This window comes from Coturnix japonica, chromosome 2 (genome assembly GCF_054131305.1).
Source record: "Coturnix japonica strain WE chromosome 2, WE-NBRP24, whole genome shotgun sequence".
Taxonomy (NCBI): domain Eukaryota; kingdom Metazoa; phylum Chordata; class Aves; order Galliformes; family Phasianidae; genus Coturnix; species Coturnix japonica.
The window spans coordinates 106,677,961-106,690,718 of record NC_140664.1 but is presented as its reverse complement, the minus strand read 5'-3'; the positions used below and the strand labels follow the sequence as shown (position 1 = coordinate 106,690,718).

The 12,758-nt window shown below is 37.4% G+C and overlaps 1 protein-coding gene across 7 annotated transcripts in view; it reads left to right on the top strand.

The window, feature by feature from the left end:
• KAT2B (lysine acetyltransferase 2B) overlaps window positions 1-12,758 on the top strand; it is a 41,439-nt gene that overhangs the window by 4,952 nt on the left and 23,729 nt on the right. For all 7 annotated transcript variants that reach the window (XR_014942965.1, XR_014942966.1, XM_032443202.2 and 4 more), the window contains exons 2-5: window positions 3,343-3,469; window positions 7,595-7,740; window positions 8,268-8,357; window positions 10,429-10,610. Coding sequence is in view for 5 of the 7 variants with exons in the window: in XM_032443202.2 (XP_032299093.1) it covers window positions 3,343-3,469; window positions 7,595-7,740; window positions 8,268-8,357; window positions 10,429-10,610 (545 nt within the window). In the remaining 2 variants the exon portion in view is untranslated. The remainder of the gene's footprint in view (window positions 1-3,342; window positions 3,470-7,594; window positions 7,741-8,267; window positions 8,358-10,428; window positions 10,611-12,758) is intronic.

Below are 12,758 nucleotides of genomic sequence, written 5' to 3'. Positions count from 1 at the left end.
AAAGAAACAACCAACACCCTGAGTTGTTAGAGAAAGATCTCTGGAGTAATTCAGACAATACAAATTAACATCTGCTTCAAAGTATCTGGCAAGGAAATGCTACCAAGGGCTGAAAAAGATCTGCCACTGAACACACTGTTTTTATTCTGCTGTGCGTGGGTTGATATTTATTTTTGGCAGCTTAACTGAGCTGTTATCGCCATTCATACATCTGTTTGTTTGCATCTTTGCTGTTAATTATCGTGTGACACTAAAGTTTGTGTAGTTACTCACTGTTTATAGATTTTTAGGCTTTGCCATAAACATTGTGTGGTGAGCTTCTGCAAAATTGCTTTCACTTGGAAAAGAATTTCTCAAAACGCTTGTGCCAAGGTTTGTGGGGTTTTTTTTTGTGCATATCAGTTTTCACTGCGGTATGGTTTAAAGCAATTAATAATGAGCATTGTAATATATCAGTAATATACATAGTTCAGTGTTTGTTCAATGTCTGTATGGAAAGGATCAAATCTTGCTTCCCTAAACTAATATTCATTCTTTTTTGTTTGTTTGTTTTTTGGTCTTCTTGGGAACTTAAAACTCTCTCTTGAATTTTCTTTGGCAATATTCTCATTTTCTGACAGTCTTCTCAGTTTCTCTTCTTGTTTTAACTGCAAAAAACTCTCATGGCAACATTATCTCTTTCACAAAGCAAATGTGGATAGATTATTCGGCTTTCTTTTTGCCTAACTTGAAGTGCTGATTGAAAATGTGGCTTCAAATCATCTCACTTGCATTCCTAGTCCTCACAACAGGGCAATCCTTGGTTCTCAGGTGCCATTCAATCACTGTACTCTCTTTCTAGTCATCAAACATTAATAGGTCCTGTAGGTTTGGATAACAAACAAAAATAGAACTCACTCAGCGCCTGAGAAACTGCAAGAGATGGCTTCTACCACAAAATAACATCAGCCTTTCTTCATTTCCTTGCCAATCCTATTACTCATAGAAAAATAATGTGAAATTCACTGTAAATCATTCCAGGTCGCATTTGCTGAGACTTAAAAAAAGAAGCAATTTTATTTTCCCTAGATTTCCTCATGTTTTATGTTGAAATCTCCCTGATGCAATATTTTAAATGTATCATTTGCATACACACAGTATGCTGGGAGATCCACTGGATCCAGACAATGCAGCAGGTCCACTTTGCAAGGGGAGTATGTGGAAGTGGCTTTGCTGGGCACTTGCAGGTGTGTTTCTGAGTCACCCTGGTGCTGGAAGCACCACTCTTCCCTTCTACTGTGCCTGAATGCCATCAGAAACTGAGGCCAGGAGTCTGGTTGGGTAAACAGCTGTGCAGTAGGAATGGTAAAAATATCACGTGGTGCTCAGCAGAACACAGGCAGCAGTTGTCCCAGTGCTCAGGTTTCTGAATACTGAAATTGGAGTGGGGGAACATTTTACCACCGGTCTACAAAGCTGTCAGTTTTAGGTGCTGTCAAGCCACAGTCTTTTCTGCTTCTTTTGGGTACTACCTCCTTAGGTGAGATGAGATTTGGAAATATAATAGGGAAATGAAATGGGTTCCTAAAATAGATTCTATTAAATGTATTCATAATCATTTTGAAAAATGTCATGTTAGTGCTGAATGTATTAACACCACCATTTTTCCTACTAAGGTTGATTCAGTCATAAATATCACACAGCAGTTGGCACACTTTCCTCACAGAGCTCTTGGCATTGCAAATTCATGAGGATCTCGTTACGGCCCAGTGCACAGATATCTCTGAACAGTAGAAAAACATTATTTTCTTCTGATTAGATCTTCAAATGGGAATATGAATGCTGTTAGAAGAACCTTTCTATCAAAATTACTAAGAACTTTTGGATGTACAGAAAAAAATCTCTTCCTGTAAAGCTGCTCTTCAGATAACTGGAACTGCTTGGACTTAGCTGACTGATTTGCAATGTGATTACCCAAGACTCCACCTCCCCGCTTCATGTCCATCCCTCTTAGCTGCAAGTCCTTGTTGTTGTTTCAGTTAGTGACCATAACAACATAGGTTGTTCTGAAAGTAATGCCTCCTATTTATTTCTATGTAAATTACAGCAGTTACAAAGTCCACAACAGCAGTATTCAATAGAGCAAATTCCCATCTACAAAAAACTTTTTCAACATAGTCACCACCATTAGCTATGTGTTTTTGCCAGTGATGAACAAGAGCCTGAATGACCCCGTCATAAAGAATCTGTGTGGCCATTCAGAACTTGGCTTGTGTTTCATGTTGATGTCGCTGCTGCTGAAATGCACCACCCACTGCCTCACTGTGCTCACATCCACTCTTTGATGTCCATAAATGCTCAGCAAGTGTCAGTGAAGGTTAGTGGGTTCTGTTTTCTCCGCATGGAGGAATTCAATTCAACACCTTTGCAATTCCATATCAGACACCACTTTGTCAGACTGCCCCTCTGCTGCCATCTGTCACATGGCAACAAAATGGGAGTGTTCAAGAAACGTCTGGATGTTGTGTTGATGAGTATGATTTAGCCGGGAAGTATTGGTAATGGTTGAACTAGGTGATCTTCTAGGTCTTTTCCAACCTTGATAATTCTGTGATTCTGTGAAAATGTAAAGGCATATTGGCAGGAAGGTTCCACACCACCACCATCTGCCTCTGGTACGTACCAACATAATAAAATAGGAGACATTACTTTTGGAGCAGCCCTCAAAGATTTTCGTGGTTTCAGGGTCAAGGTCTTCGGCATTTGCTTTGTTGATGATGTGGCCAAGCCTTGCCCCGGACAGCTTTTTTGACTAGCACTGTTGCTGTTTGCTTATTTCAATGTTTGGTTAACCCTGCTTGGCCTGTTATGTGCTTATTTTTAGTTGCATTATTTCTTGCTGCCAGTGCCGTTGATAAGGTAGTGATAAACACATTGCCTGCTGGATAGCCTGTTTGTGTCTAAGTCATTAAACTGTCATGGTGGATCTGTATTTGCTGATATGATCTATTTGTGTTGATATACTGGTAAATGTTTGAATGCTTCTTTTATACAGAGCCTGGAATGAGGGCTTTCTGTAAAGGAATTGGCCAGAGTTTGCGTATTTATACAGTTTACATATCATGATATACCATGACAATCTCTATATTTGGAGTAATAATTCCATTTCTGATTTTATCTAGAATATAAAACCTAGCACTGTGTTTTATTAAAAAGAAATGACTTGAAAATAATAATATTGTTTCCTGTTGATTCTAAAATAGGACAGTTTCACCGAGTTCTTTTTTTCTTGTCGTTGTTCTCATTGGTTTGTTATTGAGTTTTTAAACTCTGTTGGTTGATACTCCTTTCCTTTGGTTTCAGGCTGAGGAATCATGTAAATGCAATGGCTGGAAGAACCCCAACCCGCCACCCACTCCCCCTCGGGCAGACCTGCAGCAGGCAGTTGTGAGCCTCACTGAGCCGTGCCGCAGCTGCAGCCACACACTAGGTAGGATTTATCTTCTGGAATCCACATGTCTGTACCCACAAGTCTGCATTCTTGCAAGACAAAATTTAAGATGCCGTGCCAAGACCTGGAAACTGTTGGACGTAAATGTCTTTTCACTTCGATTAAAATATGTCAGAATTATCTCAAATGATTTTCAAAGAAATAGAGCTAAAGTACAACTTCTAACAACCCAGGTATTTTAAGCTGTTAAAATGCAAAAGCACCATTAAGATACACGTAGAAATTTCAGTACTTCATGTAAGACATGTATTAACCTCATGGTGTTGGGGTTTTATTTGTATATATTTTGGAAGTACCTGCACAAAATCCTCAGCTACGTATTTTACTTCTGCAAATGAAAATATTTATTTATTGCACCAATTACCAGAAAAAGAAGAGTTTATCACTATAGTTTTTTGATTTAAAAATCGTGCTTATCCAAAATAAAAGCTGATTCCTTTTTTTCAGTATACATTAGCAGATATTTGATAAAAATTGAGCTGTCACAGAAGTCAGAACTAATTGAACAGAAGCAGTTGCTTTTAAATTTTTTTGACATGACCATAACTTAGGACAGTGTCATACAGAAAAGGAAATCTAAAGCCTTCACAGTGGATCATTTATTCACTTATTTTATTTAAATAACACGGAACTCTGAAGGGAATGTTTTATTTATTTATTTATTTTTCTTTTTTTTAATGAGGAGGTAGAAGGACAGGGAGGGTACAACATTTCTTTTCTGTTCCCTTTTCATGCCATCATTACATTTGACCTATTTCTGGGCTTTTCAGCAGTTTCCTTTCTGAGTGTCCCAAATCCCTGTTTTTTTCTTGCCAAAAAGATTAACAAATGCATAGTATCACAAAATGCTTGGTCTCTTCACACGTATCAATTTCAACCTTTCATCACACTGCTTCTCTGTGCTGCCCTTGGCTGTGCAGCCAGGGTAGCTTGTGTTACCTGTTCCTTTCATTCCTGGCCTTTGACGGAAGTGGCTTTTCATTTTTTGTAAATGTTATAAGATGTTGTATCTCTTGGTTCCCAGCTTTTTTTCTGGAATTTGTGGATACTAGTTTATTTTATTTTTTTTCCTCAGAAAAAAAAACCAACCTGCTTTTAAATTGGAGCCTGATTTTGGTCTATGAGGAGTCTTAAATCTCCCATTAACTAGGGATCCAGGGAAAACCAGTACCAGTGACAGCTACCTTATGAAACACATTTTAATTTTATTGCTTTTTTTTTAGAAAATGTATTTTTTTTTTTTTTTTTCTGTCAACTGTGACTAATGAGAATGTTTTATAATTTGAAATGAGTAGCTGGCTGTTTCCTAAGACATAATATGTCATTCAGTGGTCTTTTCCAAGACAGTGTTCATATTCTCCTCTAAATGTTACTGCTGAATGCCCTTAAAACCAGGCTGAGTGCAAGCACAAGGTGTTTAGGCATCAGACTATCATCTCTGTTGCATTTCTTTTTTCCCTCTGGGTACTGCTAAAAGAGAGATGTATAAATTCCACTGCTGGTTAAAACCATACCTGATTTAAAGTATGGGACATACTACCCCCCTTTTTGTCTTTCCTTTAGAAGGTTAATCTAGGCATTGGCCTTGCATAAGACATCCCTTTTTTCGAGGAGGTAGTTCAGTTTTCAAAACAGTACAGTTTTGGGTGCTGTACATGACTTAGCTTATGGTTATTTCTGTCTACTTACCTACAGTATGTATTTTTCCAACAAAATTTAAAATGGCTTAGAATGCTTCTCTTATTGCATTGTTCACACCAGTCCTACTTTTGTCTTAGGACTTAAAATTTGTCATGACATCAAAAACTCTGCCTGTTGCTTGTGGTCTTGGCCTTTTCAACCGTTGCTCTTTGCCTCCCTAGACTGTGCAACCATCATTTACACTTTGTATGCCAGTGTTTGCTACTGACAGTTCTGCTTCTCATCTGCTTTTCTTCAGGGATGGCATTGGCTCAGTCTCTTTCAGCTTGCCTTACATCTGGATTTTTACAGAATATTTTTTTTATGTGGGCAATATGCAGGGTCACTGGCATGAAACTGAACTGGTGACCAAATTGTGTGCCAAAAGAATTTGCTGCCCACCAGCCTCAAGGCCAGGTGTTATGTACTCAGAGATTCTTCTAAATTTAATTAGTTTCTCTCATTTAACAGTGCATTTTCTTGTTGGTAAACATTATAAGTCCTAAGGATAATACACTGGTTAGTACACTGTGTATGCATTCAGGCTTCCCTCTTCCCAGTTCTGTCCACAGTTCCTGCTATGCAACTTCATGTAATGTGTTTGAGTATTTCTTGGTTTGCCTGTCCTATGTATATTACTTGTGTTTTTACATAAACATAGGTTTTGAGATAGACTGCAGAAAACATTCCTCCTCAGCCTGCTTTCTGATTGCTATTTCATACAATCAAATATTTTGTTACTGAAGTTGCACAAGCAATGTACTTAACCTGGTGTTTTTCAGGTCTTCACATCACTGAAATCACTGCATTGACCTTCTTCTTTCTGCTTGCTTTCTTCTCCTGTGTGCTGCAGAAACAACCTATAGTTGTGGTGCTTTTTTCCTATTTTTATTTTTTTTTCTGGCAAACATAACAGCAGCTGAGGTAGCAATAGAGCAATGCAAATGAATGGTACCATTGAACACCAGTTAAAAGTAACACGGCATTTGATATCAGCTTGTTAAAGCTTTTATTTTAATAAAAGGTTTATTATTGGCTGCAGAAATTTGGGAACAGTTATCGGTTTCTCATGCAGTGCTTGTCTAGAATTGAACTTATTACTTTTACAGGATGAAAATAGACAGCTGGGAATATTAAACTGTCATGTCTGGCTCAAAGACAGAAAAGAAATAGTTTTATTTTGCCTAGATTGCTGAACATTTTTCCTTAAAGAAAGCCTTTGAGGGCCACCTTGCTTATTTGCTCTGTTACAAGCGTTCATTTAAGCATAAATGAATGCTTGCATCTTTTTCATGCTCTGAACCAAGGCGTTCTTTTTACTTGAAACTGCATGAATTTGTTGAATTTAAATGTTTTGGCAGCTGTCACACTGAACTACAACTTTCTTTGGTATTTCCTCGGTGGCCAATAAATATGTTCATTTTCAAGTTACACTGAAATTCTTTTACTAGTACTGATCATGACATATGATGATAATATAATAATTGTCCAATAAGAGATGCATTGATAAAAGTTAACAGAAAAACATAAAAATCAAAATGCTCAACTTTTAAATGCTTTAATTTTCTTTTAAAAATATTTCCTTGCCCTTTCTGAGAAAAGGATACTCATACCATGTGCATTGGCCTGGGGTCAGCTAAGGTTGTTGCTGTTTAGTGTAAATGTCTTCTTTTCTGGGAACTGACTTTTTGTTTCAAATTGCCTTTTAACTTCCTGAGGCCAGTTGCTTCAACTAGCTTTGCATGAATATACCACTTCACAGGTACCAGTCTCAAGCTTTTTGAAAATCACAAACTTGTTACTTAGAAATTATGACATGTTAAAAGAGCGTTGCTCATATATATATATATATATATATAATTTTTTTGTAAGCTTATGAACAAATGAGTGTGTACGGTCCACAGAAGCTGTATTAGTATAACATGCACAAAAAAATGTCTAAATTTACATGTTAGAAAGGTTTGAAATTTAACTGGTAATGTCCAGTTTAAAATAAAAGGCCTATTTATGGAGCCGAGTTTTTTAATCTTCACAAAACTGGGTGCTACTTGTATCAGTCAACACCTGATTTACCTAATTTATGTGAGTTTAATTGAGGAACTTTGTCTCAAAAACATAGTTCTCAGAAAAAAAGGAGCGTAATTATTTATATATTACAGCATATTAATACAGACAGGCATCACTTTTATTGTCTGTGATTCCAGTCAGCCATGTTCGTCGTGCTGTGGGAATTACCTCCTCGAGGCTCTGGTATGACTTACATTTCACTAGACTCTGATAAGAAGCTCTTTTCAAATAGTTTTTGTGGGGTCTTTACCTCTGCAAATTTGGCTTTGTTGGCTTAGTTTGAGATATCTTGGGAAATTCTTTTGATAAGGATTCTGTCAATAGGCTTTCACATATTTGAATTTTTATTTTATTTAGCTGCTCATGTTTCCCACCTGGAGAACGTGTCTGAAGAAGAAATGAACAGGCTGCTGGGGATTGTACTGGATGTGGAGTATCTGTTCACCTGTGTCCATAAAGAAGAAGATGCAGACACCAAGCAAGTTTATTTCTACCTGTTCAAAGTAAGCTGAACTTGTGCAGGATCTTGTCAGTTTTTCCACTCTCACATGTAAGCCACTGCTCAAAATGCTCCACATACATGTATTGACTGTATCCAGTGAGAGATTTTCTTTTCTTCAGCTTTTCTTCTACTTTAGCAGCTATCCCTGGACTAGAATTGGTAGTGCTTGCAGTGTATCATATCTTATTCCAAAAGTCATCCAGATGATTCAGGAGCTGACCCTGACTCCCATCTATAAACTGCTTCCACCCACATTTCTTTTTGTCTTCACTCACAAACTGGGAAAAGTCACTTGACATAAATGCTAATTAAGCTGCCTACGCATACTTAGAAACCTTTTGTATGAGTTTCAAAGAAGATATGAAGCAATTCATGGTGAAGTTAAGGAGCTATAAATTTATATGACTAAGAAAACAAATATGTAGCTAGGAGATTTTCAGCACTGCTTGCAATGTGTTTTGTATTCCAGCGACTTTCACTGATCCTGCATACATCTGTTAAGTTTCCTAACTTTACATATTTTAACAGCTTTTGAGGAAGTGCATTTTACAGATGGGAAAACCTGTTATTGAAGGATCTTTGGAAAGTCCCCCATTTGAGAAGCCTAGCATTGAACAGGTAAACAAAAAACTTTTTTGTTGTTTTTTTTTTATACATAACCAATTTCAAAATACAGCATTTCAGGCAGTTTACAGATTTTCTGTATATTTATTAATACAATGACTGGATCTGTAGGAGACTTCTGCAACTTCTTCTACTTTAGCACTGATATGATAGTCGCATTATTTCACTTCACTCATCATTCATCTTATGCTTTACTGAAACTGACAGGCTTTTTGTGGGTTTAGAGAATGAAACTTAAAAAACTACTTTTTTGTGTGGCGGTTCTAGTCTTTGTCTTGTGTGATGAAAAGTGCTGACAAAGTTTTGAAATCCAATATTAAAATGACTTTTGTCTTCAGTAAATCAATGTAAGTGTTGCAATCCAGTTCAGTGAGATCATAGCCTTATCTTTCAAAGGGCACACAACAAAAAACAGCCCCAAAGAAAGAATAGCTGAGGCTTTTATAATTCTCAGTGGATAAAGAGCATATGACAAATTCAGATTTTGGTTTATCAAGTTCCTGAGTATGCGTTTTTGGCATACAAGTGGGCCCATTAACTCCAGGGACACTATGTAGAGGCTTACATACCTCACTCAGTCAGGAGCTGAATTTGTTCCCACTGGTGGATGAATGGCTGCTCTATTGTTAAACAAGACATTTTAAATGTGAAGGCTATTTAGTATAGTATGTCTATCCTTACATATTGCATTTTATAATTTATTGTAATAAAAGTTCTTTATTGCTGAATTTCTGGGAAGACTTTACCTTAGGTTTTCCTTCAGTTTTAGTAATAAGCAATAATTCATTCATAATTCACCATACATTCCTGGTCCTTGAAATATGCTACTAAAAAGGTTTTGTGTAATATAATGTTTTTTTCCCCTCATTCTGCTCAAGGAGGTAAAGCACAAAGATGAAAGGATAATTGTTTTTACAGCTTATTTTAAAATAATTTTCCCTCAAAATAGACTAATAATTTCACATTCCTGTTTTGGTGGTTCAGCAACTCAGTTACACAAAGCAGCAGTGTTATAACTGATTTTCAATATAGATGTATTTTAGCAATTACAGTCTTGCATTTTAACTATTCACAATATTTTATAGAATGATAAAATTGCTAAGGTTGGAAAAGACCTCTAAGGTCATCCAGTCCAACCATCCATCCATCACCAATGTTTCTCACTAAACCATGTTCCTCAGTACAACAACTACCCTCTTCTTGAACACCTGCAGGACTGGTGGTTCCACCACCTCCCTGGGCAGTCCATTCCAGTGCCTGACCACTCTTTCAGAGAATGAATTTTTCCTAACGTCCAACCTGAATCTTCCCTGGCACAACTTGAGGCCATTCCTTCTAGTTCTGTCACTGGTTACCTGGGAAAAGGGGCTGACTCCCAGATTCTTTGGTTCTTTGTTTTATTTTATTTTATTTTATTTTATTTTATTTTATTTTATTTTATTTTATTTTATTTTATTTTATTTTATTTTATTTTATTTTATTTTATTTTATTTTATTTTGTCTTAATGTAGACAGGCATACAAAGTGCACTGAAGTGTTGAACTTGTGAAATACTGGCACTTATTGAAAAAACAAAGTGCTGCATAGACTAAAAATTAGATAGAAGCCCACAACACCAACTGTACCACTTAAGGTGATGAAGAATACATTCTTTGTTTACAGAGAAAATGTGTAAATCATGCAGCATGGTTAGCAGCAAACTTGTATATATATGAACACAAAGAGGAAAAGCCTGTGCATCTTTCTCTGTTCCCTCATTTTTTCTTTTTCTTTTTTTTTTTTTTTAATTTGAAAAGCAGTAAAAATTAAAGAATCTTCCTTCTCTCCCACTAATTTGGGTCCTAGAGAGGAAAAGAATAGAAACACTTGAATGCACTTAATTCTCTGAACAGAAGAATCAGCTTCTGGCGTGTGACTCAGCAAGGAGTTCTTGGTCTTTGGTACTTATTTTCTTTCCCATATCTTTTTCCTTGTCCAGGGTAAATAGACATAAAGCGATAAGTGTTCAAGGACGTGCCTACAAAAAATCTGGGTAAATAATTAGATATTTTTCTTCTCTTTCAAGGGTGTGAATAATTTTGTGCAGTACAAATTTAGCCACTTACCTTCAAAGGAAAGACAGACAATAGTGGAACTGGCTAAAATGTTTTTGAACCGCATTAACTACTGGCACCTGGAGACACCTTCTCAGCGAAGACTAAGATCACCCAATGATGATATTGCTGGGTATAAAGTGAATTATACCAGGTAATGGCACTTTTGCTTGTTACAAACCTTGCTTACATGTACACAGAAAGCCTGTACTTCCTAAGTGTGCCATGAGAATTCCTGTTGGCATTGAGCTTATTGAAAACCTGATGACTTTAATGAAATTGTATTGGAGTTCTGCACACAGAACAGTGAGAGGAGCGCTTTATCAGCCAAAGAAAGGGATTATATATTTGTAAACAGCTAAACATGACAGCTCTTTTGCAACTCGTGTTTGCAAAGTTGTCAGTCCAGTTATGATATGTGGCTTTTATAAGGTCCTTATTTCATGTAGTAAAATTAAGACAAGTTCATACTCAACTTTAAAAATATGTATTAAACTTTGCAGATCATCTAGTTTGAAGCCAAATCATGGAAGATATGAACAATTAAAATAATTTCCTAAGTGTGTGGTTGCCAAATTGTGAAGGGGTATCAGGTTAGTTACAATTATAGTTCCTGTATGACCTTCTGATACTCCACCAGAATTCAGAAGAATGACTTAGTCACTGGGGGAAGAAAAGCTAGTGTGAAAAGCCAAGTCTCTTTCAGTTTTGCTTTCATCATTCATCAAACAGTGCTGTACCTTTTCCAGTTAGCACAGAGACAACAGGCAATAAGTTCATGTCAGTGCAGGCAGCAGTTAGCTACCACTGCTGTAAGCAGTTAATGTGCTGTCAGCACAACTGTTCCAAGGAATGGACAAAGGCAGTTTCTTTCTGTTGAGGATGTGCATGGACTTCTCTCCACTTTTCAGATGTCCTTTCTCCTCAAAAACTCCATTTCCTTGAAGCAGAAGAGCAAAAACCTGTGTAAGTATGTACTATCGATAGTGCATTCAGATGAGAAGTCCTGTGACTGTGTGAAGCAGAACACTGATCTGTACACTGTCTCTCTGCCAAGTCACACCTCTTCCCCAAAACCGGAGGGGGTTTTTGTTAGTCCTTGACCTACCATAAAGCCTGGACATGAAGAGTCATCCCATCAAGATTTTTTCATGCACTGCAACATGAAGTAGCCATGCATGCTGTAGCAGGGTGTCATGGGTGATTTGAGTGAGTCAGTAGTTTGCCCAGATATGGCCCAGATCATACCTGTAACACTGGGAGATGTAGCCCTATACAGACCTGTCGCCTCAAATAGCTGCCTGACATGAAGGAAGAGGTAATGATGGGACTCTTCAGGTTGTGTTTGATATCTCTGTTTTTAATAAAGATGTCATAGCCAGTTAACCGGGGTGTATGTTTTTAGGAATCAATAGCTAGCACTGTTTGATGGCTTGTGTTTTTAATCATTTTGTAGCTTACAGTTTCTCAGACCTTTCTGTCCGCAGATCCTAAGGCTTCCTCAGACATGAGGGCCTCTTTCCATCTAGTTCCAACTTCTCAGTATGAGTTTCTCCCTTCTGCTGGGTTTACGCCCTGCCCTGTCACTAGACACACTGCTATGCGTGCTGAGGAACACCTGTACACCAAAGGTGCCATTTGGTGGCCCTGCTAGGCAGGGGGGTTGGAACTACATGATCCTTGAGGTCCCTTCCAACCCGGGTAATTCTGTGATTCTGTGATTCTGTGATTCTGTGCACCATGCAAATTCTCACAAACACTGAGCATACTGGAAACATAATGATTTCTGTGTAACTTTATCAGAGTTTTACATGTGTTCTTGTGCTGTAAGAGGAGTGCTTTATCAGTCATGAACATGAAGTAGAGGTGCGTGAACAACTATATTGAACAACAATTTTGCAACTCTGATGTTTGAAAAGTTGCCCTGTCTGATTAAGATAGAAGAGTTTTGAGTGAGGCTGTACTTTGGATCTGAATGAGATAAGCAGTACAGAAGCCAGAATGGCCTGTTTATACCCAGATATCCAGTTTTCATTGTTTTTATGATGGTTGTAATCTAATTTTGTTAAAGCTATAGATAACCATTGGCTCTGTTCACTTATTCTCCAATGTTAAAACACTGGAGTCCTTCTGACCTAAAAGGTCCATGTTCTAATTTACCTCTTCAATACTGCAATGCCTTTGCCAAGAACAGTGACATGACACGCTACATTTTAATATTTGCTTCTTCATACAAGACTTCTTATGCAGTGAATTACTGGTAAAGGAGAGCATTGAATCATGGCTAATGTGAAGAAGCTAG